Raw genomic sequence first — 27,245 nt, forward strand, 5'->3', positions numbered from 1 at the left:
GCTGGAAAATGTCTTAATTTTCTATTCCATCATAGAGCTGTTCAGCATCACAGTGACAGTGTGTTCAACAATATAAAATAGGCCTATTAACATATCAACATATAGACCTAACACAAAGGTTGGGTTTATACCTTTAAGTATCATTTGTATGATTCTTTTGCTTTAATACAATGCTGAAATATTAAATTTGATTTATTATAATTGAATTTACTTGTCCTTATTACAATTTTAAATTGAATACCCTTCATTTTCATCAACCATATATTCCATTCCATTCGCAAGACTCCCTCATCATTCTTTTTTGCCACTAGGAGGCAATGTGGGTCCATAATGTAACAAAAACATCTTCTGGTTCTTACAGTAGACTGAGCTTGACCTCTTCATAGGCTCACTGGCTATAGGTGAGTTTTAATTGTGTAGGATACTTTAAAACACTTTTAAAGATATTATTACACTAGATATTATTAAATTTACTGATTTAAAACATTTCTATAACATATGACATAAAAGCAAATCTTGTATTATTGCAGTACTGAATTCATGCTTTAACAGTGAAGAAAAAGCCCACAGATGTGCAGCTCATGAGTCCCAATGTGAATATGCAGCTCAGTTACTACTGTTTATCAGGAACAATCACATAAAGCTCAACAGCAGAGATGCTTCGTCACTTTGGAAACTAATTACCATTTGCCGTTAAAGGGAAGGGGCCAAATGGACAGTGAAAGTTTCATGGTGTAAAATGGTGCCTACTTATAACCTATATACAATCTTAATGCGTATCACATAATATGTCCTCACATTTAACATCATTATTTTACATATATGAACTTGGGCTGCATTACCAAATTATTGATTAACAAACAGTAGTTCCTCCATCTCACTCCCCATACTACAAGAAACAGCACAAATAATGACAACTTCTTAGGGCGATGTAGGCTCTTGGCACCTTTTACAATGTCTGCTTTAGACTGTACTATACTTTTTCATGGTATGTCTTAACAATTAGAAGGATGTTCAAGGATCTGAGCTGGTGTGATGGAAAAATGTGGTGGTCCAGAAATGGAGCCTACCTCTGGACTAACACAGGGGTCAGAGATTCTCATAGGGAGATCATAATTCTCTTTCACTATGTCTGATTAGAAGTCTGAGGTCAAGAAACAGGTGACTTTGCCTCTCCAGGTAAGAGGAGAAGTAGTATAAGAGCTTCAAGTGTTGTTCAAGAATGATGGCTATAGTAGTCTCACTCACTAAACAAGTTTTCAAATGATTTATGTTTTTAAGTGAGTTAAATGCAGGTCAAAGGCAAGTGGAGAAGGTCGGCCAACAGGTCCAAGCACAAAATGAGGTAAAGAAACATTGGAAATACACACGTCACACTTCAACTATCCATGTTAGAAAGTATAATCATGAACAAATGGAGATTTAAGACTACAAGAGAGCAATAACTCAAATAACAAACATTCTGATTTATGTTTTTTTGACCATCATAAAACATCACATATTGTACCCTACTTCTAATCTGTGCTAATATGGCACCTCTGACCACCATCAGTTACATAGGCTACATTGGCAAGTGTCAGGGCTCAAACTCCCATCCTTTGAGTTTGTGGACAGTTCAGTCTCACCTCACATTCTGTTTCTTGTGCTCCTCTTGTGGTAGTAACTATAATCTTGACCTTCACCAACATTTTTTGTTATAATAGGCTGACTATAAGATTCCTATTCCCAGTGTCAGTGTCTTGCGCTTTACACTCTCATAGAGTTAAGGCTACGTAGTGAACGGCTTCACATGCACCGCATCATCTGAGAGCTGACACTTCTTCAGCCTAAAAATATTTTAACTCCAGTCTACCTTGTGGCAACTCTCTCAGCAGCACGTTACAAAGATGGTGTGTAGGATTTGAGCGATTCTTGTCCTTCTCCTGCATCTGATAACCAACATCTGATGAGCGTGATGAATGCACTCCTACAACAGCTCATATATATGATGCTTTAAACTTGCCTAATTATTACAAAACACTAATCCAGGGAAGAGGGCAATTCTAACGTAAACAAAGATGGATTTTTATGCTTATAACCAGCTAAGCAGCTTCTTTTACAGGTGTTTGGGATTGGGAAGAGTCTTTACTCGAATAAAATCTCGATGGGTGGAGCTAGGCTCAAAGAGGCTGCTCGCGCACTCATCACCATGGAAACCGACAACAAGCGACATTTTAGCACGCTGTAATTAGCACACTCGGGTGAAGCTAGCTCTTTCTTCTCTTTTTTTATTTTATTTTATTTTTATTTTTTTTTACACAGTTTAGCTATTTACCATGGACAACTTGCAAGACATTGAGAGTTTTTTAAACAACGTCGAAAAAATAAGTAAGTAACGTTACGGGTTCCTTATTTTAACTTAAATTGCATAATATTTACTGTATAATTTATGTAGCTAGCTAAGTAATGTTGGTATCTAGATGGAAATGTTACGTTTAAGTTGCTTTCAGGCGAGCTCGTGCAGAATCTTAACTCCACAGACAGTGATATACAGCTGAAGGCCGTAGAAGAAGCGGAGCGGCACATCTCTGCTCTGGATGAACCGTGTAAAACCACATTCAGCCACACGAGCATCACTAAAGCGCGCCCCCTGCAGGCTGCCACGGTAAACACACAGACCTACTCTGATATATGCTTACCAATGATTTCAAAGCAGCATTTCTTGATAAATATTTACTTTCTCCTTGACAGAATGTCATGCAAAATCAAAGTCCAGGTGAGAATTTCATGGAGGAATGTTTTTGTTTTTTTTTCTACTGCTATGTGAAATGATCTGCTTTCACATCTTATTCAACTAATTGGATCTTTTTATGATTTGCTTTGATAAAAGTTTTTAAAACTATATTTTTAACAGAGAGTTTTCTGAAAACAATGGAGAAAGATGCTGATGACAGAAAAAAGAGGAGGGCAGAAAGGGAAAAAAGAGCAATTGGTTTGTAAAACTAAATATTAAAGCTTTAGATATTCATATAACTCATCTACTTGTTTGTATGACTTTTACAGCTCTCAAAGACAGGGGCAACAAAGCTTTTGCACAAGAAGATTATGAGACGGCTGTGAAATATTACAGTGCAGGCTTGGCTGAACTAAAGGACATGGAGGTGTTGTATACCAACAGAGCCCAAGTGAGTAATGTCCACAAACAAAGTTCAGCCAGAGTCTTAAAATTTATATCTCTATTATGTGTCCATTCATTAGTTATTCTTATGCCAAATTAGTGTTAAAACATTTATTGATGTTATTGTGTTTCTTTGATGTGTTCTGTGACTATTAGGCATATATGAAGCTCAGCAAGTACAAGGAGGCTATTTGTGACTGTGAATGGGCATTAAAGGTAAGATGTATTTTTCAAAATTCTAACATTTATGTATGTATTTATTTATGTTATTATTTTCTTGTAGTGTAATGAAAAGTGCATTAAGGCTTACTTACACATGGGCAAAGCATACCAGGCTCTGAAAAACTATAATGAGGTGAGTGCATCTGTGAGTGCATCTCAACAAACTACTTTAAAATGATGAATGTATAATATCAAGAAAATAGTGAAATGACTTACAGTAATATATGGCAGGTCAAACAAGAGTTGTTGTGTGTTATCAGTAAAGGGCAAAATCATTTCTCTTTTCAGTCCAGGAATTGCTTTGAAAAGATAGTGGAATTTGAACCTGCAAAGAAGAATATGATTAAAGGTAAGTGCTTTGCTATGCTACACCAGTTTAGGTATTGTATTTTTTTATTTGACTTTAACAGCAAAATAGCAACATCTGAGAAAATAATGTGTCTTGCAAAAGGTCCTATCTATGGAAGGGTAGAACTGACAAATGTGGATTAAACATTTTTATGGGCTTTTTTGTTTTTGGGAGAATAGGGTCCAGTCACTTTAAGCAGGTTTGAGCACACAATCTGTATAACCTGTAGCAAACCTCAGGAAAATTGCTAAGCGTTTATTATTTTGTTTATGTCTAATGACAGGATAGATTGTGTGGCGCTCCTATTCCATCGACTTGTAGGCCTACAAATCTGACTCCACTGACTTGTAGGCTGATTTGTAGTACTGTACACTGTACTTCAGTGCTTGTTCAGTTAGCCATTGCCCTTCTCCTAACATTCACTTCAGGTGTGGTGGGTGCGCCCATTGGTGCCCCTCCACAGAACAGAGAGCTGAACATATGTGGAGCCCAAACTGCTCCAACCCCATGTATCAGAAACATGATGCTTTTATGCTTGAGCAGAGCAAAATATGCACATGTGTCCTAAGCCTACGGCTCGTTTTGGAACTCCATCTGAAGGCTTGCACGCTCTTTGGTGGCACGAGGATAGAAGCCGTTAGGGAAGTAGTGGCTATAACCCGCAGTTCTGGAACTACATAGCAAATGATTTTGGGACCAAATTTTTCTTGAAGCCCACAATGTAAAGCAGAATTATGGGACGTCCCAGATCAAGTGAGACCGGAGTGTCCAGGCACACAGGTGTGCTCCTGACTGTGCCAAGTGCAGCAATGTGGGATTAACACAGATATACTCACGGATGACCCTTTCAATTTTATGTTATGATCAGTGTCACCAAACATTGGGCAAGATGCACATTGGCGTGCCTAACAGCCCAGAGCCTGTAAAGGTGTGTGTGCCTCTGGTTCTGCACAGACTGACGTGCTCTAGGTGCGCGCTCTGGATGTGTGCTCTAGATGTGTGCTCTAGAGGTGTGCTCTGGATGTGTGCTCTGGTTGCCAAGCACATTGGCACGTCTAAAAGACAGGCCCAAAGCTTATTACAGTAGGCCTAGGTCTACAAGTCGGTGGAATAGGAATGCCATGCAGTCTGTCCCATCATTAGACATAAGCAAAATAATAAACGCTTGGCTCTTCCCCTGCACATTGTCACAGATCATCCAGATAGCACACTCGTATCTGCTTAAAGTAACTGGACCCTATTCAGTACATTAGATATGACCTTAATATTTCCACTTTAAAATGAGAAACTGATGTCGTTCAAATATGAAACTGGAGTTGTTATAACCTGTAATGATTACATAAAGAAAAAGTGTTCTTGTGTTAACTTAATACTTTCTTGTAATAACAGAAAAGTCAGTAAAAATGTTTAATCCACCTTTGTCAGTTCTATGTTGCTGTACATTTTTCAACCTTTTTCAATTAATTTTAGCTACCATAGCCTTTTTCTAATAGACTCAATCTGCTGGTGCATTGGGGAGTGAAGCAGTGGTGGCTTGTACTAAATTGGGTTAGCTCAGGGGTTTTCAACCACTGGGCCGAGGCCCAAAACCAGACCGCGGGCCATCTTGTCCTGGGCCTCAAAGGAAAATAGTAATTATTTTTAAAAGGATTTTTAGTACTAGGATTTTTAGTAGCTAGACCGCTGAGCTAATTGCATAGTGAATACAGTTTAGCCTCTTTTCAATTAGAGTATAGTGTGATAATGGTGTGAGGTGTAAGGATAACCATCAGATAGTACCAAGAAATAACATATTTAGGTATGTTTTGGTTAAAGAAACATACTTACATGATTCAAATATCAATCAGTGTGTGTGCATATGGCCTGTTTGCATATATTTTCATAATTTTATAAATTAGTGTATTTACAATTACTTATTTTGTGCTCTTCTGGTTTCCCTTTGTATTCTGTTGTATTTGTATTCTGCAGAATACCTGCTACAGGTTGATTTGAATGAAAAGAGAGATATTCAGGAGAACAGTGCACAGCAGGACTTTGACATGGGAGAGGAAAAGGCCATAGCCGTGTCCCAGTTGTTGGAAAAGCTGTCAATGCCTGGCGGTGGGCCCAGGTGGTTCTGTGGGGCTCTCAAGTGTTTGACACACACTGTAACCAACAGTAAGTGTTCTTTTTGCAAAATCATTGTCCCTGCACAGAGCAAGTGTCTTTTCTCACGTTTTGCACTTGCTCTTTAATAACCTGCTTCACTGGCTCACCAATTTTCTACTCCTGTGGCTTCATAGAGCCAAAGATGGGCAATGAGGCTATAATGGTACAGATAAGAAGTGGATATTGTGCAGAGTAATACATACTATATATAGCACTTGATTTTCTGCCAACTAATATAGGCACTCAAGAGAAAGCCTGGATTAAACTGATGAACTGAAATAGACTCCAACATACAAAATCCTCCAGTTGAGGAAGCACAAATGCATTTGTTACATTGCATTGGTTTTATTTGATGTTACTGTCTTTGCTAATGTGACTGGCACATGCCGATTTGATTTGTGGAATGTTTCGGTTTCTCTAGTGGCTTACACTGCACAAGCTGACAGCAATATAATTTAGTTACAAAACTGCTGAGAGAGGATCCCCAAAACCTCTAATGTCAGCAATTGTAACATGTAATTGTGTTTCAAATGACTAGTAATAAGAATTAGGTGGAGTCAAGGGGCTAGACACAGTGTTTTGAAATGTAATGAGGGAGTAGTTGTGTGAATGACAGCAGACACGCTTAAGCCTTCAAGGTCTGTCCAGGGTGAAATAAAACATCTGATGCCAGTCTCATAACCACTGACTTCTAGCATTTGAGATTTCCTTTGTTTATGGGTCAGTGATTCTGCAGACTCCAAAGATCTAGTGAGCAACAAAATCATAACAATAACAAAATACAGAAAGTTTTGAGGTTCACTGAAAAAAAGGGATGGTGAGTAAAATTACTTGAATGTAGGATATCTTAATGTCTTAATTTGAGTAGTTTTGAATAGTTCTTGATTGACCCTTGCTTTAAGATACATCTGACTTGATTCAATATGTTACTTTTTTCAAGCTAAATACTCCTCCCTTATTGACAAATACATTACCCAGGCTAAAATATCTTGTAACCAGTCAGAATAGTCTTGAAACCACTGAAATATTCTACATCACACGTTAAAATGATGTGCTAAAAGAGGGAAAATGAAGCAAAACTCAACATTATGACCACCAATTACAGGGAAGTGAATGTAGTGTTGTAGTAATAATGTAGTACGTTTATTTGTTGTATAAGAGTATTGAAGATGATATGTGTTCATCAAGTCCTTCAAAATGGGCCACTGTTCCCGCTCCCTAATTTCCTGTAGTTCAGCTCACCCCTACTCTGTCAACCGATATTTTTGTACGTTTCTGACCCAACAAATGACTTTGAAACCAACCCCTGCTATTAAAACTCTTTCAGCAATTGCCAAAAGCAACAAATCACAGTGCAGAATTATCTAAAAATCCATCAAGGTCAGCGCCCTCCTCTCTTATGGTGCATTATTTTGCTTTCTAATGAACAATAGCCAGTTGTTAGTGGGATGATTTATGATTATGAAATGTTTTTGTTAAAACCAAGGATAACTTTTCCATTAAAGTGCTAAATTGGCTTGAACCTTGTTGCCTAGTTCATATAATGTTTGTATTATTTCTTCATTGTATATTTGTGGTTAGTTTGTTGCAATAGATTTCATTCTTTGTATAACAACACATTTTTAAAACTGTTGTTGATGTTGTTTATTATCCTTAGAAATATTAAACTACTTCACTCTGCTGGCATTAATTATTAATACTATACAAGCGCTAATACTCCATCATAATGTATTTTATTTAGTGTTGTTCCAGCATGCCCCTGGCTGTAAAACAGCTAAACCAAAACAGAAAAGTGAGCCTCTATTGAGATGATTTATGACTTTCTGTCATTTCACGCTTTATGCTGTTCCTTTTGTAACAGGCACTGCCCAGACCCTTTTCAGGCTGAACAATGGCTTTAGCATCATCAACAACAATGACACAGTGAAGAGGTAAGTAGACCAGAGGGAGAGGTGGCTGTGCGGCCTCAGAGGAGTCTTGACACATGCATCTAGGGACAGACACATACCAGACAATGATGGCCAAAACTAGAAGATCATTGTCCCCTCCCTCTCTCTCTTGCACTAATCCACACTTCTGCTGTGCTGTTTGTGCACCAGACCAAAGACAAAAAGTTGATCACATTCATAATAGAGTTGCCTAGAGAAATGTCTCTCAAAAATGTCTCTTTAAAGATACAAATTATGATAGTGAAAGCCAGAGTTAAATCTGTCAAATGGACAAAACATTGTAGGAGTGAAGACGTTTTGCCGCTCATCCAATCCATTTCTTCAGTTCTGGTCAGATTGCTGGTGGACACTGCCTTATATCTGTCTGAAGGGAGGAGCTAACTACACTGAAACTGTAAACAGCTATTGTTTACAGATTCAGTCTTCATGGCCTCCTCCATAAGCAATTTTGTATTAATTACCTCAACCATTTATCATATTTTACTTTCATGTCAACATTAAACAACTTAAAACTGTTTAGATTGCCACTTTTGAAACCCATATATAAGGTGGCTACAATTGTGCAGTAAAATATAAGTGGTTATGGAACAGAACAACCATATCTTCACTCCTAATTGTAACTGCTATCATCAGTTCACCTCTGTTTGTTGTTGTTTGCTGTTTGTTCCATGGCCCCATTTGAAAGTGCACCCAACAAGAGCGGTAATTTCCCTCTTCAGCCCAATCATCTAGCTCTTGCCAACACTATTTGGCTATTGTCAAACCTTCCAAATTTCCTTTGTTTTGCCATTTTTACAAGTTGTGGTTACTCATCAACTCAGTGATGACTCACTTAGGCTGTTAGTTGTTATAATCACATCTGATCCATGTGTATATATATATATATATATATATATATATATATATATATATATATATATATATATATATATATATATCTTTCGGGTCTTATTTTACAGCTGCTTGTTGAAAGGACATCCCGATCCATTCAGCCAGGAGCTTTGTGTAACGGTTCTGAAATTATGGCAAACAATCTGTAGTGGAAATGGTAGGTATAGCACTGTATGTTCTACAGATTTGTATATGAAGGAAGGCAGTAGCTTTTTTTATAGATGCAGTTTGCACTCATGACTCAACCCCAATCAGCCCCAGGTTACATTTACACAATGAACTTACATTACTGTATGTGATGGGGGAGTGCACATGTAAAGCCCTTGAGAAGCCTGTCAGACTTGTAAAGTTCAATACATTTTTTTTGTTTTTTGGTAATTTTAATATCTTTGTAAAATTTCTTTTCCAGATGAAAACCAGAAGACTTTAATGACATGTTCATTATTCAGGGAGTCCATAGCTGAGTGTTTGCTAACTGGTGATGGGGCAGTACAAAAAGAATGCCTGAGTTTACTTCTTTTATATTCTCAGACACCTCATGGCAGACAATTGGCTGTTGACCACCTTGATGTGCAGATGTAAGATCTCTCATGTTGCCTTATAGAAACACAGTTGTTGTTTTTCATTTTAATACTCCCAGAGATAGACTAGTATGATTATCACTAAGGTCTAAATAATATTAGCTGTACTTCACATATAATACAATTTAATTAGCTACTGATTTAGGTGTCAATGATAGTTTAACCCCATAATATGTATAGCTGTCTCTACATGATTTTAATTACCTAAAATATAATTCAAGGATCTTTAAGTTAAGGATCTTTAAGTTCAAGATCTAAATAATATTATCTGTATGTTGTATATGATATAATTTAATTAACTGTCGGTCTAGCATTACTCCATTATGGCTTTATTATTAGATTAATCTTCCATTGGTGGTAAGGGGCACACAATCATTATCTGTGTTCATAAAATTCAGGGAAATCCACATAGTATTTTATTAGGAGCATGGCATTTTATCTTTACTTTAACCTTTACACTTAATGTCTCTTTGTGATCTTATTTGCTGTATAACTCCTGGTTTCCTGTGGATCTAAAGGTTAGCCAAGAACCTCATGGCATGCTTCTCAAAGCCCAGGCAGCTGCAGGAGGACACAGCAGTCAACATTTTGGAGAATTTTGCATCAGAAAATAGGTACTGCTATTTTTGAGTCTGAGATGATGTTCACGCTGTAAGAAAAAAATTAAGCTGAAAGACTTAAGAGGCAAACAGAGCATATCAGGTTTTGGTGGAAACATTTGTTGTCTGAATGCTAATATGTAAATGCTATTTGTGACCACCTCCACTTGAAAATATACCTAAAAGGACAGCCCAGGCTCTAAAACACAGCTATAAGTCGAGATGCCAGGCAATGAAATGCTCAGATCAATACTCTCTGTCTAAAGCTCAAGGGGATGGTCCATCCTATCGGAGGTTTTCTACTCCCTGTTCTCATGTCAATTTGAGGCTTTGATCACTTTTTTTTTTTTTCTTTCTAGTTTTGATTCTCTGGAGGAACTCCAATAAATGCTCAATATAGGAACACTTTTAAATATACAACATACAGTATCCTCTCCTATTGTAGATGCTAATTCATCATACTACAAGTATCTATTTCCCCAGATTTTGTTGTCGGTTGAGGAATGGTTTGGTAGAAACTGTCATTACTCCTTTTACTACCATACTGGTAAGTATATAATGCATATAGACAGTACAGTACATTTCACATTATGTTGTACAGATATATGTGTTATTCTGTGTGCGCACACAAGTCACTTTGAAAAATACTTTATTTCAGAGAAATATCAACAAGTCTCACCAGCCTGTTCTCCCGGCATTGCTATCAGCCATCAGTTGTTTGGCTCGAGATGACATCATCCGACAAAAACTATCTCAGGATTCAGATTGCTGGAAAGCTTTTCTGGTTGGCATTGTAAGTGAAGTGAAATACATTCTAATAGCTGCATTAACTTGAATTAATTGTCACACAGTGTACTGTCAACCTCTCTGTTGCTTTCTACAGAAAGAGTGCACATTATTTGAATACAAAGATATTCTTTACCCTCTGCTTGGACTGATAATCAACCTTTCAGCCCATCCTTCACCTGCCGTTCAGGTACGGTAATGCTGATTGTGTGCTGCAGTAATGGGGTAGGATTTCAGGAGTATTTATTCACTGTCATTCATGTTGTACAAATATTGTATTGACAAGTATTGATCAATATTATTAAATCAAAACGTTGTGCCCTAATAAAGAATCTATAGTTGTGACTGATTTACAAGGTGCATCATACTGTATGAATAACACACCAAAATAAAAGTAATATCCATGTTATTACAGATGTTAAGTCCATAGAGCGTGCCAGAAAAAAAGGTCACAGTGTAGACTTGTGTGAACAGTAAAGCGTGATGGCACCTATTCAAATGTGAAATGTATGTGAAAATAGAATAAGGCACCAGTGGCTGTGTTTTCTAGGAGCATGCGGTGTCTATCTGTGATAGCTGTCTTGGCATGTTGATGGACAGTGATGGTGGAGTGGTGATGGTGAGTAAAGCACAATAGCACAAATCTGCTAAGATGCTGAATCATTTTGTGATCTTCAGTTGATGAAAGACCAGGTGCTGGAGTCTGTAAATAACTGTCATAACTGTTTTACACTGTGTGCAATGCCCCCAGAGTCATTTCCCCCATCTGCCATACTTCTCTATTTAAATATTCATTATTCCTCCACTTATGCTTCGTTATTTCATTTTTCATTCATTTTGTTTATTTATCTATTGTATTTCTGTTTTTGTCATGGGTTTAGTCTTGCACTCGTGGCCATCTGTCAATTTTAAAGTAAATGAAAAACACATTGTCCTTATTCTTCAGCACATACTATAAATTCATAACCATTTATTTTGATATGTATTTCTAGTTCTGTGAGAGAGGTTATCAAGTTAGTTTGATGATATTCAGTTTGGTTCCAGCTTGTTGTAGCTAAAGTTGATCCAGTAGCTGGGAGATCATTTGGCTCTTTGGATTTACAAGGTTACAGACACAAAATATTATTTCAACTCCCTTCAGTTCTATTAACTACTAAATCATGAATGGTCAGGCAATTTAGTTTCACTGAGTGTTGGAAGTAATTATTCCAGCTGCATCTCACATCTTGACAGTTGAACTTTTTTACATCTATTATTTTGGACATCATTTTGAAAATTCAATGCACATAAGAGTTGATACTCAGTAGAACACACATAAAAACCTATGAACAAGTTTTTTATTTGAAAATAAAGTACACACTAACTGGAAAAATGTTTGTATGTGTTTATGTAACTGTTGCCACATTATTGCACCTCCACTGCAATCATAAAACATTATGCATTCAGTCCTTTTATGTAGCCTCACTATTTTTTGTTTTTTATTTTTACATTTAATATTGTGCTTTTTAATGTTCCATGACTTCATATGCTTACAGTGGTGGCATAATATAGAAGCACACTATTTGACCACCACCACTGACTTCACATTCACACAGACATGGGGGGAAGTGTCTTGTCCAATGATCCAACAGCATGAATTGCCGGTAGCTGTATTCAAATTGAACTTTTACCAGTAACATTGCTGTATTCTCTATCTGTCCCTCCAGAGAGTCATGGGTGTACTGAGCCATGTCCTCCTGCAGTCGTCCGAAGCAGTCCAGTGTGCTGTTCAGAGAGGAGTGGTCGGGAACATGCTGCAGATTTTGAAGGTGCTACAGTAAATTAACATGCTATAACATGATGACTGCAGCTGCCACGTTTCATTTACATTTTTCTTTCTCATTGATCTGTCATTCCAAGTACCTAGTACTTTAATGCACACTATGTAATTTAGAGCTTAGTTGTAAAATTCTCCTTTTTAACAACTTTTATTATTTGTATTTGGACATGCAGGGAACAGGGCAGTCTGCCATAAAGTATGCCATAAGGACTTTGACTGTGTGCACTGCTGCCAATCAGTTGGCCCGTGAGGAGCTGGTGAAGGCTGATAAAAGTAAACGTGTTTGAAATACTCCAAATTTCTTTTACCACTTCAATAATTAGTTGACCCAATATGCAGATGAGTTTATGTCTATGATCAACATGCCTACAAAAACTAAGTGCTCATATACTTGATATTTGATCTCTTTTACAGGGTTGTCCATTTTGCGTCATTTACTGGAGTCCAGCTGTGATGAGGTTGTTTCTGGAAATGCCGCCCTGTGTATGGCCCACTGCCTTGAGTTGAATGGAGTTGCGAGTAGCCTGCTGGGCACCGACACTGTGCTTCTCCTGCTGCGCCATGCTGCGACCGACACTAAGACAACAGCTGTACAGCAAAACGCCGCTATAGCACTGGGGAAACTTTGCAGATCAGAGCCCAGGTAACATGCAATGCTATGAGAGTGATCTGAGCTATAGGATTAAGGCAGTATACTCTATGCACAAATAATGTGAAGAATGCAGAATATATATTTTGACAATATATTAGGTGGCAAGTCAACAATTGTTGCCTGACTTAATGTGTTAAAAACAGGAAACATGGGAAAAATAGGCGAAATTGTGATCATGCAAAAGCAGTATCTCCAAAACTGTACCACAGTCTGTATCTTTCAAAAGAATAAAGCCAACGGTAATTGTGGATCCAGATAAAATGAAAAGTGGTCCTTGTTGAAAGCTCAGAAAACACTGTGCATGGCAGTAGCTTGTAGATGGATTTATATTTAGGATAAGAGAATAGAAGGTCTGAGAGTAAGACAAATAAACACAGTGTCTTAATAATATGCCATAGTTGTATTAGTATTCAAATGCAGTCTGAATTCACAGAGTACAGTATACTGCAGCAGAAACACTGAAAATAGGTCAACTGTGGAAGGTTTGTATTTTTGAACATTTACAGCTTCTTTATTAAGCTGCATGTTATGGCAGACATTAATTTCTCACATAGCACTGCAATCCTTCTGTGCATTCTTTGCTTGAATTTATCTTTCGATTGTCTGAGAGGATTTGTTCTACATTTCACTTTGTTTTTGGCATGTTTGTGTAGATATTACTAACTATCAGTCTAAACCATCTGAGAAACTGGTATCAACAACTCTTAAATCCTGCTCTCCTTAAGTCACCATCAATTTTGTGTAGCAATGATGAGTACTTTTTACATCAAAAGTGTTGTAACTCAGATTATGCAAATAGACTGTGATCAGGAAGCAAACAAACACTTGTGGGTTGGCTCTCCAGGCAGTTTCTGTTAGAGCCATTTAATGTGAATATAATTAGTGAAGTTTAGTGTTCCAAACAATAAAATATGTAAGACTATCTTTGTTCTGAAAAGTGCTTTACTCAAACACTCCAGGCGATTGTTCTTTTGGGGTGGTGCTTAGAATATGTTGATCGCATGCTCTAATTTCCAACACGTTAGTTTTAATTAACCTCCGACCCACTCAAGACCTCATCGGTGTGTTTCCTGCTAATTCTGTGTTTCTTCTTCTTTTCCAGACATATGCATAAACTTCGAGAACTGCACGGCCTTGAGATTTTGCACTCATGTACGAAGCTCTTCACATGAATACTGATGCCACCATGAGTCACAAGTGCCTGACTGTCACTGCTCCCGTTCCACTTTGTATTACCAACACTGTTTTTATATCTACCTATTTCAATGTTATGTGAACTAAAGTGACCTATTTCATATTTATTGATTTAATACAGCTGCTAATGTATTCATTTACCTAAACCATGCCAAAAATGTGAACAGGATTCTGGGCTATCCTTGACACCCCTACCATGTGTTTGTGTACAGTTCATCTCTATAAATACTCCACATGTGGTGCAGCAGTCTTCTCAACATTCTTTTTCTTCTGTTCCAACAATAATCACAACAAATGGTTTTATGTTGTATTCAAATTAGATGTGTCTACTCAGCTGTATCTTGTGCTTTACAGAACAATACAGAATTAAGCCTTTTGTTGGACTTTTAGCTTTGTCTAGTGTGTCTGATTCATCTTCATTTCTGCTGCCTGTTGTGATCCAGTTCAAACATGGGCCACTGGAGAGTCAGGCCTAGTCAACACGATAACACAAGTGTGTCCAGGCACAGTGTTTGCAAACATATAGAGTCAGATTAAAGGGCTAGTCTGGAACAAAGGACTTTACACAGCCATTCATTATATTGATGCCTTTCTACTTATTTGTGCTTTGAACCAAATAATTCAATAGAGCTCAAAACAAATGTCACCGAATTTGTGTTTTTCTCATTCACATAATAATGGTTTCATTTCTAATAGCTCCATTCTCAGTGGGGCATAAATCCACATATAATGAGTAATGTTTGAGTGTGTCCTTGAGTGTGTAATGCCGGGTTTCCGTTCTTGTTCAGTTGTTCGGGATGATGCCGGGGCTATTAAGGAGAGGTTTACTGGTCTGGGACGAAGCATAAGCCCCCTGTAAGAGAGGATACCATCTGTGGACGTGTGGAAACAACTGATACCTGCCGCTCGGCCGGATTAAACCTTAATAACAACACTGCGACTGACGTGATTCCACACTGGACTCCACACAAATACCGCTTAACACTCAGGCTCCACCTGCTTTTCGGTATGTCAGTCTTTGTAGTTGGATAAATGGACAAATAAGCGCCTCCAAATTACACCTCATTAGAAGCTTGATACAGTAATCATTCTTACTTTTAAGCACAAATGTTAGACACCGGAGATAATCAGGATTCATTTTTATCATTATGCACCTCTCACTGGATGTTGAAGTCCTCTTTGTCTTTCTGTAACCCAATAAATTTGAATATTATGGGGAAAGCTGTAGTTAAATCCACAGTGCACATTAAATGGTTTATGTTAAATCTTCCAAACCACTGCATTCATGTTTGATTATGCTGTATAACTCTATGGGAGATTTACTGTTTTTGAAGGAAATGTAGTAACTGATCCACAAATAATGAACCTTAACATTTTCTATAACTGTTTTTATTTTTTATTTTTTATTTTTTTTTTAAGATTTTTGCTCTGGAAGTTTACTATATCAGTCTTAATCCACCACAGAATCTGACCTGTCCTCCAGCTTAATTTTAAACTATTGATACTTTGCAGCTGATGTCTTCAACATTCCCTGGGGGCATGGTGCTAATGTGGGCACTGCTCTGTCTGAAGCTCTGTTACTCAAATTAGATTTTAATGACAATCTGACCATAAAGAATTGACTGGAACTACAGCAGGAGAGCTGATTTGTGCTGATTTGTGCTGTTGAGCGAATAACATTACAGTCACAAGCTAACTAGAATTAGCCAAGAGGTTACCTCGCCATCCATCCATTTTCTTCCACTTATCTGGGGCCGGGTCATTGGGGCAGCAGTCTAAGCAGGGACTCCTGCTTAGATTGATTAGATTATATACATTGGATGCAAGGACTCATCACCCACCCAGAGAGGGCAAACCATCTTTTTCCAGTCAAGAACCATGGCCTCATGAACAACATCATCATCTGAGATCCTATGGTTCCCGAACTGGACACCCTCCAGTCTGACTGCATCTAGAAATTCTGTCCATAAATACAATGAACAGAACAGTGACAAAGGGCAGCCCTGGCGGAGTCCAACATGCACTGGGAACAGGTCTGACTTACTGCCGGCAATGTGAACACAGCTCCTGCTGCGGTCATACGGGGACTGGACAGCCCTTAGCAAAGAGCCCCGGACTGAATATTCCTAGAGCAACCCCCAAAGGACACCGCAAGCCACATGGCCGAATGCCTTCTCCAGATCCACAAAACACATGTGGACTGGTTGGGCAAACTCCTAAGAACCCTCAAAGACTCAATGGAGAGTATAGATTCTATTCTGCGACTGGGACAAAAAGCACACTGCTCCTCCTGAATCCGAGGTTCGACTATCGGTCAGATTCTCCTCTCCAGTACCCTGGAATAGACCTTACTGGGAAGGCTGAGTAGCGTGGTTTTCCTGTAATTAGAACACACCCTCCAGTCCCGCTTCTCAAATAGAGGAACCACAACCCCAGACTGCCACTCCGCAGGCACTGTCCCCAACCACCACGCAATGTTGCGGAGATGTGTCATTCAAGACAGCCCCACAACATCCAGAGACTTAAGGTACTCAGGACAGATCTTATCCACCCCCTGGGCCTAGCAACCAATGAGCTTACCAACCACCTCAGTGACTTCAGCCCCTCTGAGTCCCCAATCTTTGCTTCCTCCTTGGAAAATGTGATGGTAGGATTGAGGAGATCCTCAAAGTATTCCTTCCACCGTAAGATAAAATCCCCAGTAGAAGTCAGTAACTCTCCACCTGCAATGAACACGGCTCACTCGGAATCCAGGTCCTCAGTCTCTCCCGGGATCTGGGAGAAGCTCTCCTGGAGGTGTGAGTTGAAAACCCCCTTGACAGAGGGCTCCACCAGTCATTCCCAACAGACCGTCACAGTACGCTTGGGCATGCCAGGTCTGTCCAGCTTCCTCCTTCGCCAAAGGATCCAACTCACCACCAGGTGGTGAACAGTTGACAGCTCTGCCCCTCTCTTCACCTGTGTGTCCAAGAAAGGAGGCCAAAGGTCAGATGACACGACAATAAAGTCGGTCATTGACCTCCGACCTAGGTTGTCCTGGTGCCACATGCACTGATGGACTCTTGTGCTTGAACATGGTGTTCGTTAAGGACAAAGTATGCCTAGCACAGAAGGGAGGGAGGCCCTTCTTCCTGATCACACCCCTCCAGGTATTTTGCTTCCAAAGTTTGATTTAATTGGGCAAAAACATGCCAGAGCCAATAATTAAATGCAAACAATATTTATTATAATTTTTTTTTTTGAAGAAAACCACTGTAAAAACACCCCAATTACTAGTGTACTAGTGTTTTTATTACTACTCTAACTAAAGCTAACCAATCTCATTAGACTGTAGCCATAAAATTATTGCAACTCAATATATGGAGGAGCAGCACCAAGCATGCTTTCATCTCTAGAAAATTGATTATTTCATTGAAGTTTTCATCTGCCCTGCATGCACTGCATACTTAAGATGCTTTTTATTTGCTGAAAGTAGTGCATTTTAATTTACATAATTATAACTGTACTTTCTCATGCGATTTAAAGCCCTAAGGGGAGTTGTTTTGTCTTTTTGTTATTGCAGGAAATAATTAGGGAAGCTCATGGACACCACACAGTCTTAGCACAGCAGTTGTTGAACCAGGAAAACACGATTGATAAAAATATTGAGAGAGGGTCTGCAGAAAAGACTTATCAACACAAGGCAGAAGGACCAGGCCTCACAGTATCCGAGGAAACAGCATTTGACCCAGCGCCAAGCTGCAAAGCCTTAGCACCACCTAACAGAGACATCCCAAACTCCGCTACATCAATGACAGATAATCCATCAAATGTGAGGATTTACACTGATTCACAGATCCAATTGATCTCCAATTATGGGAAGATCGTTCAGTCCAGTGCAGAAGCCAGATTTGAATCAATGATGAATGACAGCTCCGAGCCAAAGATTCACTTGTCAGCAGCAGATGCAACAGAAGCCTGTGTTTGTATTCACACTCTGCTTGATAACAGCAATCAAAATAACACCATCAGGGTAACTCTCACATCATCCCTCGCTCTATCTACATCTCATCCTGGTGTAATTGATAACTTGGCTGCTCCTTTTAATGATGATAATGATAAATGATCTCCAGGCGTGAACAAAAAGGATATTTCAGTCGAGGGAAAAATTGAGAATGGGCAGTCCATCCACACAGCAGAGGATTTGGCGAGGGGAAGCGCCCTGACAAACTCGACTTTGACCTACCTTGGAAATCGAACAGAGATGTCCATTGAGAAATCTGTGTCTCCGGCTGAGCTGTGGGTACATGCTGGCTTCTTTTAGAGTTCAATCAATTCACAACCTCATTAGAGCCAGACGCAGCACAAACAAGCGGAATTGGTCAAAGCGCTTCAGAGCATACCACTGCAAATGCCAGTCAACTTTCAACAGTCACAGTGAATTATGGTCCAAGTGTGTTTTTTTTTTTTTCTTCTTCTTCTTTTTGATGAAATCCCAAATGAATTGTTTTCCTGCAAAGGCACACAGTGGTATCCAACTCAAGGCCTCTTGCTGAGATGTCAGCGGTGGTACCAGCCAGAAAAAACAAATACTAAACTATATTAATGAAATTTTAGTTACAGACAGATTTAGACCAACAGCTACTCCACAGATGTATCTTTTATCAAAACCACTTTACACTCTCAGAATACCAAAAAATACAGAACAAGAAAACAGCACGGGGCCTTATCCAAAGCACATCTGGGTAAAAAGAACACACACGCTTCCCACAGTCTTTCAATAAATGCAAAATAGAGTGATTCTTGAGCTTCCCATCACTTGTGACAGAAGGACATCAAGGCTGACTGCAGCTCACGGATGCAAAACACTGTTACACTGGAGAGTTTCTTGAATTCCAATACCATGGTTATGAAACACATGCTCAACTATGACATAGTGCAACTAGTAGATGTGGCTTCTTTAGTAGCTTGCAATAGATGTTCCAAGTGTTCAAATGAGCAATGTACAAAGCAGCCTTCTATCATTATACGTGGATTCTCAAGGGGCAGCAACCAATTGGCACAAAGTAAAGGCTCTTCTTATAGAATCAAGCTTTGATTTCAGCATCTCAACAACACCAACAGGAAGAGATGTGTCCCTGGGAAGACCTGCAATCACAAAGCTATCAGCAAGTCAATCAAGAACAGCATGCTTGCCCTATACTGGCAACGTTTGGCCTTTTTCTTCGGATGGGAATTTTATCAAACTTTGTATAAAGGAAGAGGACAAGCAATGTCAACTGGGGGCAAGTCAACACTAAAGTGACTGGGAAAGGAGAATGGAAAGTTTGAACAAAGGGAATTATTTACACTGGATAAAAAGAACATTTGAAACAAGCACAAAATATTGAGAGGCAAAAAGGAAAAGTGACAAACCACCAGGGAAAGGCAAGCAGTAAAAACAGGGCAAAAGTCCAAGAGTGGGAGTTCTGGATATAATAGAGGGCATAAATAAAACAAATTTCAGTGATAATGAGAGCTGTGTTGAAAAGAAACCTCTTGCAACTGAAGGTGTAGCAGAGGAGAGAGGGCTGGGACGAGTGAGCGAGAAAGACATTAAAAATAAAGTAGAAATTGGAAAAGAGGACATGACAAATGTTCCCCCTGGACTCACTGCTAAGTTGAGAGAGCTTAACAGAGACAGAGGGCGCACACTGCAAACCTGTCTCCCCTCTACAGCTTGATTAAAAAGTTTGCTGCACCAGAACATAAGGGCAATCGACTGGCTAAGGATACTGTGCAAACTGCGTTAATACAAAATAAGCGATTCCAGGATGAGGTAGCAAACACAACCAAAAATTACACAGTGAGTTACTTCCGTGCAGTTTATAGACAATATAACAGAAACTAAACCATCTTTGGAAAACAACTCATTGCCTTTTACAAGCTCACCCAGAGCAATAACAGACAGCTTGTAAATTTATCAGCCCCAGTTTACAGTAAATACTTCTGCTCTCCAGGCATCAATTATTCATAGCTCCTTAGATCATGAGTATAAATCTGATATGGCTGCTTACTGCAACCGAGTGCTCTAAAGCACTTTTCAATACAATGTCAATGACTTTTAAACCTTGCATATATTTTGACGTTTAAGTGCTAAATATATATGTATATCTAAATGAATTAATAAATATATAAATATATATATAAATATATATATATATAGATAGATAGATAGATAGATAGAGATATTCTGACGCAGTCCAGTTCATTTAATGCGTGTGGGAATATGATGAATGGAAATGCTCATTCAATATCTTTACACGCTGCAGTTGATGAGAATGAGCGGTGATCTGCACTAAACCCTAAAACTGTCAATGAAAGCAAAAACTAATCAATTTCCTCTCAATGGTGTGCCGTGGCAGCGCTGAATAGTCATGTTCCTAATAGAAAGAGTGAGGTAAAAATGTTTAATATATTCACTATAACAGTCACAAGGATTATGGCTGACAAGAATGACAGAGAGACCGCGGTCCCTTCAAACATAATAACAAGGACAGGTTATTAAGCATCCACCACACCAACAGGCTGAAATACAAATGAAAGAGGTTAAAAGTCGTAATGAAAGTGGTGATGTGGTTATAGATGATACAATCTTATTAAAACAATAAAATAATGACAAGTGATAAAGACAGGCCTATATTTCAGTCAGTTACAAAAATATAAACTATATCTTCTATATTTGCCACGTGTTCCTCCCACAGCAGCCAGGAAATGAGAAGTTTGTGTCTGTAATGAATGGTAATGAATGATTTTGTAATACCTCTATTTGATAAAACCGATCAACCTGGCATCTATGTTAGCAGAAGGCAGTTTGTCCACAATTGTAGCTAATGATGTGGCTAACAATAGTTTATTTACAGACTCAAGCAATAACTGGAATCCTGCACCATAATTCCCATCCCACCTGGACAGGGCAGGTTCACACAACATGCCATGTAGCAACCAATAATGTCATAAGAGCTAATAATGTAATAACTTGTAAATATAATAAGCCAATAATGTAAACAATGTAATAACTAGTCAATAATTTGAAGGTACTGTTGAAATGACAGCTTAAATTTATGCTGACAAGTTAGTGTTGGTTGCTTATATAATAATGATTGCCCTTACATAATGTATATGCAACTGCAGTCAGTGCAAGTGAAAACCTATCTGGCATAAATATTTTATATAGAACAAGAACTAAAGTCATCTAGATCCATGTCCTCTTTCTTACTGTTTTGTGTGATATTGATTGCTCACATCTACATTATTAGAAATCAATCACACACACGTTGTCAGATTGAACTGCCTGTTCAGTCATAAACCCTGAACACATTCACTGTTCAGCTGGGATGCTGCACACAATAGTTCCCCTGACAGAAATAAACAACTTAAGGCAATTAAAAACTGGATATGTCACTCTCGGGCCTACAATGTCCTCTTTTATGGAGCAAGGTACAAAAAACTACCCATGCAAATTTTCAGGAAACGCAGTGATTTTGGTATCCACACACTAAACGATAATTTGCCTGATTTAGGACCCGATTTGATTCCCCCTGACTTTGGGGAGGCATGACCTGACTTTGGATCCTCGAATGCAATTTTTCATCTGTTGTGCTTTTTAAAATCATTTAAGAGTGAAAAATCCTGTAGCGTATGGCCAGCTTTGATATGATGATTGCAATTGTTACAAATAAAGTAATGGTAAGTAACCAATACCTTAAAAAACAACAACTATTGCACTATTAACATCATGCTGGAGGTGTTCTGCCTGTTAGATTTAAAATTTAATTTGAAAAAAAATTCTGTAGATATACATGCTTGTTTCTAAACAAATGAATAGCATTTCCTCTGAATTTCATATAACCTTCACATTTCATATAACCTTCACTGATTAGCTCTTTGTGTCTCAGCAAAAATCAAATATTGTATCAATCTATGATTGGATGGCCCCTAGGAGCTTTTTTTCTTTACAGAAAAGTCATCTGGGGTAACACATGGGCAGCACATTTTACAATCCAGTAATCATATTGAGGCTGTGAAACTCATGACTCCTCTTGTTGTAGAAAACCCACTCCTGCTGTGCTGAGGAACAACTTGGGAGGAATAGAAACAAAGAATGTAAAGCAGCCCCAGGATGAAAGTGTCAGCAAAGGCTGTAGGACGTAGGCTGCCCGCTGTGCATAGTATGATTGCAATTACACGTCTAGTCAACAACACCAACCGAGGTGTCCAACCGCTTTGTTAAAGATGCTTGAGAATAACTGAGGGGGGATACAGACCACCCCACTGTTGAAAACATCATTGACAACACAGAGAAGCCACCTGGGACCCATATTACCTATGGATATGCCAAATCAACTTGCTGCAACCAATTTGCCACCACCTATGGAGTCTTTGTGCACACAGACGTTTAAGGAGAGCAGTTGGGAGACAGTTGGCTGTGCTGTGCCAGTACAGGATAGTAAAAAGATAATTGGGGTTAGTGAGATTGATAGCTTGGCAAAGTAGAAAATGTCTAGAACACGGAGGAAACTCAGTCAAGGAGAAGACCAATTCTTGACATTGACAAAAAGTTGAGAAAAAGTGTAATTCTTTAACTGGAAATACTACACCACTATCCACAACAGCTGCAACAGTAGTCAGTCATTCAGATCATGGCCAAACCACTGCTGACATGAGTGAGGAGAAGTGCCAAATTTGTGACAATAGTACAGAGCAGAGGAGATAGTGACAGCAGGGACCTGGGAGTACATAGGACACCTAAGTCTAGAGGACGCCACACAAAAGATACCTCACAAAGAGTACACAGGAGCAGAGCTGAAAAAAGTATTCAAACCAGCACACCGCAGCACTGTGGAAACACCAAAAAAGCTGTAGCCAAAGGTCAGGCGCTGTCTCGACTCACCAGCATATTGTGTCAGAGAAGGAAAAACCAAAATGACTGCAACTAAAACATAGCACAAACGCCATGGGAAAACTGCCTCTGTTATGGCCAGGTATAATTATCACAGTTTTTTTGTGCATTCAGTAAAATCTAAAAAATGTTATGTTACACAGTCTAGGCTTCCTTATAGTGGACACCTGCCTTATTGGATAAATAACAGTTGTTGTTTATAATGCATCTTCTGTTGATATTGTGGCACATGCATAAGCTCAGTAATAATGCAAATGGACTATGTATCTAAAACTCAGCTGGTAGACCCAGATTTTTACTGTCTTGTTGCCCAGTCCTAAGTCACATACACAAACTAACAAACTGCAGTGCATTGCAATATTAATTGATACCTTTAATGCCTTCCTCTTCTCACCTACATCACCTCCATTACTGATTCAACATTGCTCTTTCCACCTTCATATCGAATCTGCATTTGGGACGTCCTCTTATCCATTTGTAAAGGCACAAGATTACAATAAAGATAATCACTATTGTGCCCTTATTTTTTCCATTTTTCCTGGTTCTTACACATCACAGACTAAATGTTTACCTTGCAGTCCACTAGCAGATGCCATGATACTGCTGCCCTCATTTATCTTATATATGTTATTTTCGGTGGTTACTGTACAAGTAGTCTTCCAAACATGATTCACTATCCCGAGTCGATGTGTGCCCTAAATCAGTGGTCCCCAACCTTTTTATCACCGCGGACCGGCCAACGCTTGAAAATTTTACCATGGACTGGGTTTTTTTTAAATTTTTTTTACTCATTTTCCTAATTTGTAACCCCTTAGCATTCCGGGTCATTTTGGTGAAATTGCCTTTGTTCTGACCTCTCCAAATTAAAATAATCACCACTATTGAACCCTCAGTAGTAACTGCACTAGTTTGGGGTCTTTGTAAAGGTAACACCCTGTAGTTTTACCCACAGGTGTCAGAATCACTGTAAGTTTGTCTGCTGAGCATTTATACACTTTGGAACACACATAAAAACGCAAAACTGCTAATTATGCGCGGATCTTTATATCCAGTCTCGTCTTTTTACTAGCAAACTCCGTCTGTTTACAGTAAACCACTGCATGTCACGCATCAGCGTGTTCCGCAGTTCATGCGCTTTAAGGGGAAAACATCACTAAACGTGTGTAATGTAACAGCTTGATTCTACAAGGGGGAGAGTGGGGCGTACTTTCAGTCACCTGTAGCTCTCATTCACTGTCCGCGGCTCCAGTAACCCACAGCCCCCACGTTATTGGCCAACTTTGGTGTCAATCACAAGCTAACAAGTTTGTTTTGCGCTGAGGAACAAAGTTGGCGCTGTCAGAAGTTTATTATGCCTGAAACTGACAAAAGAAATGCAGAGAAGAGACGGAACAGATTTCACTTTCCTGCAGCAGATTGGACAGGGAGGCTCTAACTTCCTTTGTGGACATAATTTCTTGACTGGATTATATTCTCTGGACCTTTACGGAACGAATGAGACCAACTTTGTGTGAATATGTTGATGTTTGACAGAACCAGAGCGCTCAATGGTAAGTGAAGTCCAAATCCACATTTCTGACTTCTCTGTAAAAACGGCTTTCCTGTCAGCACTGTGGTGATTAGAGGTGTAAATGGTTTACATATTCAGAAAGATGAATGCCGTAGCTTTCATTTGATGTGTAGATTGTTTGTGTGGGTGACGCAGAAATATACATTGCTGTAAAGTTGTAACGTAAAGGCCGTCGCGGGCGGGCCGTCGGAACGCTAAGTGGTTAAGTTGTCGGCGCTCGTGACGGAAATGTAACCGAGAGAATCCGGTAATTTTTCAAAATAAAAGATTTTTCGAAATAAACGATTGTTCAGACTCAGATAATAAATACAACGGAAATAATTAATTATTTCTTGGACGGCTGGTGGCCCGGTACCAATTGATCCACGGACCGGTACCGATCCACGGCCCGGTGGTTGGGGACCACTGCCCTAAATAATTGCCTCATTAGTGGTATTTTGAAGTGATCCCTGTCAGGTCACTGTGGCATTGATTGATAGTTGGTGAATTGACAAAGTACTTGCTTCTCATCTGATTTATAGTCAGCACTTCTTTTGGAATAGGAAGAAGATAGATTGTTGCTACCTGCTTAGCCAGCATCATGGTGAAGTTTAGAACACAGTGTACCGAGATGAGTTTGTATGAAAAATACTTTGAAATGTAGAATAAACGGATGTTTTTACATCAAAATGAACAGACTTCCAAATTTCTAAATGCCATCTGTGCAATAATTGCTCATTTAAACTATTGAAATATTAGGACTTTAATCTTAAATGGAAAATGTTTTTTGACTGAAGACAGATTCATTTCAATAAATACACAGACAATCTTTCCAAGCCAAACAAGTTAATAGTTTGGCCTTCATCTCATATGATTATAATGCTACGGTGTATCAATTGGAATAGTTAATACACTCACAAATATTTTCAAACTATGCTAATGTTAATTCAGCCTTAATACATGGTTATTGTGTGCACCAAGGTAAAGTTAACACAGCCATTAAGTTAGCAAATACCAAAAGTCTATTTTTATCAAATGTAAAATATCAATATGTTATTAATAAAGTTTTAAAAACAAATTATGATTGACATCCCCATTGCTACAGAAACAACCCAAGGCACTTGTGTGTTGCTGTTCAAAATTGTTTGGTAACATTTAGAGGTTTCAGAGTTGATTGTGTATGTCAGTGGTAACTACATTGCAGAGGTGAGTGTGGACCTTGGCAGGATATTGCAGCCAGGTGATGCTATTCCTGCCCTGGGCAACCTCCAAGTGGTCATCATCCTGAAGACAAACAACAGCCGGCTTGATCTGCAGGTCACCTCGTGTTGTCTGTCCCCAAATGTCCAGGACAAATTTGACAACTGCACCTGCGGCCTCTTCTCCATCTATACTGTTAAAAAAATATACAAGTACAGAGATTTAGGCTAAGGATGATAATATCCACAGATGTATTGGGGCAGACTGGTTGAAATTTTGCTGCCATTCTGTGCCTATGGCCCCACCAACCACCACAGAATCACACTAGTCATAAGGGTTAGGTGGGCAAACCTGCCCTGAGGACACATACAGGGCCAGCCCTAGCTTTCAGGGGACCCTAAGCTGAATTTGTCTCTGGGGCCCCTGACAGTAGATGCCTCCTGGCTCAGCTATTGGTGATTCACATTTGACAACATTATGACTATGCTCTCATCACCTTGACCAAATGAGTTTGTATTTATATTACCAACATCAACACCGATATCTGGTTTAATTTGTTCCAGTTGGCGACAGTGGGCTTAAATTTTCATTATAAATGGTCCTCGCACCGGTGTAAACACATAGCTCCCTACATCTCACACCTATACCCGGCTTAAAAACAAATGTAGGCAGCAGTAGATATTTTGCCACTATAGGTGTAAAACAAATGCAATTGTTTTAGAGGGATATTTACTCTGAGCAGTTGGCTGTATCTATAAAACATTTTGTAAAGACATTAAGCTAATCACGTTTCATCACAAGATATTGTCCATATGAAAACACTGAGAGTGACTGTAAGAGTGACACTCACCAGTTTTTTGTGTATGATCCCATCAAAAGGGTAGACCTGATGTTATATCTGTGTAAACCTATGTATGTATTGGATATGCAAGAATGAGCATGTGTAGGTGCAACTTACATACACCATTACAGTGTAAAGTAATCTACATTAAATGCATCTGAAAACTACAACAACATACAACAAAAAATAAAATTGACAACTGCAACCTCACACAGTCAATAATAATTAAAAATGCCCATTGCACAAGTTCAGTGTAGTTATTCAGGGAACATTTTTGTCAGGTGTTGTTTAATGTTTTGACTTTTTATGTCTAGAAATTCCCTTATCTGACACTGTCAGCACTATGTTGTCTTCTCTGCTAGATCACATAAAAATAGCAGCATGCATA

At 38.9% G+C, this 27,245-nt stretch overlaps 1 protein-coding gene across 1 annotated transcript; it reads left to right on the plus strand.

The window, feature by feature from the left end:
- The first annotated feature begins 2,309 nt into the window (after window positions 1–2,309).
- Window positions 2,310–14,387, plus strand: ttc12 (tetratricopeptide repeat domain 12). The gene is made up of 21 exons (XM_033977143.2): window positions 2,310–2,367; window positions 2,490–2,644; window positions 2,731–2,755; window positions 2,894–2,971; window positions 3,043–3,164; window positions 3,314–3,373; window positions 3,441–3,512; window positions 3,668–3,728; window positions 5,697–5,885; window positions 7,738–7,807; window positions 8,785–8,873; window positions 9,126–9,294; window positions 9,816–9,911; window positions 10,380–10,443; window positions 10,555–10,689; window positions 10,780–10,872; window positions 11,233–11,301; window positions 12,389–12,490; window positions 12,675–12,774; window positions 12,916–13,144; window positions 14,256–14,387. Exons 1-21 carry the CDS (start codon window positions 2,316–2,318, stop codon window positions 14,323–14,325), a joined length of 2,100 nt encoding a protein of 699 aa, XP_033833034.1. The 5' UTR covers window positions 2,310–2,315; the 3' UTR covers window positions 14,326–14,387.
- The last annotated feature ends 12,858 nt before the right edge of the window (window positions 14,388–27,245 follow it).

This window comes from Periophthalmus magnuspinnatus, chromosome 13 (assembly GCF_009829125.3).
Source record: "Periophthalmus magnuspinnatus isolate fPerMag1 chromosome 13, fPerMag1.2.pri, whole genome shotgun sequence".
Lineage (NCBI taxonomy): Eukaryota > Metazoa > Chordata > Actinopteri > Gobiiformes > Gobiidae > Periophthalmus > Periophthalmus magnuspinnatus.

What these genes read in the sequence shown, in the direction of transcription:
- ttc12 (XM_033977143.2), top strand. Translation starts at nt 2,316, where the DNA reads ATGGACAACTTGCAAGACATTGAGAGTTTTTTAAACAACGTCGAAAAA. An exon ending in TGTATACCAACAGAGCCCAA is followed by an intron (nt 3,165 to 3,313) that starts GTGAGTAATGTC and finishes TGTGACTATTAG; the next exon opens with GCATATATGAAGCTCAGCAA. An exon ending in GACCACCTTGATGTGCAGAT is followed by an intron (nt 9,295 to 9,815) that starts GTAAGATCTCTC and finishes GTGGATCTAAAG; the next exon opens with GTTAGCCAAGAACCTCATGG.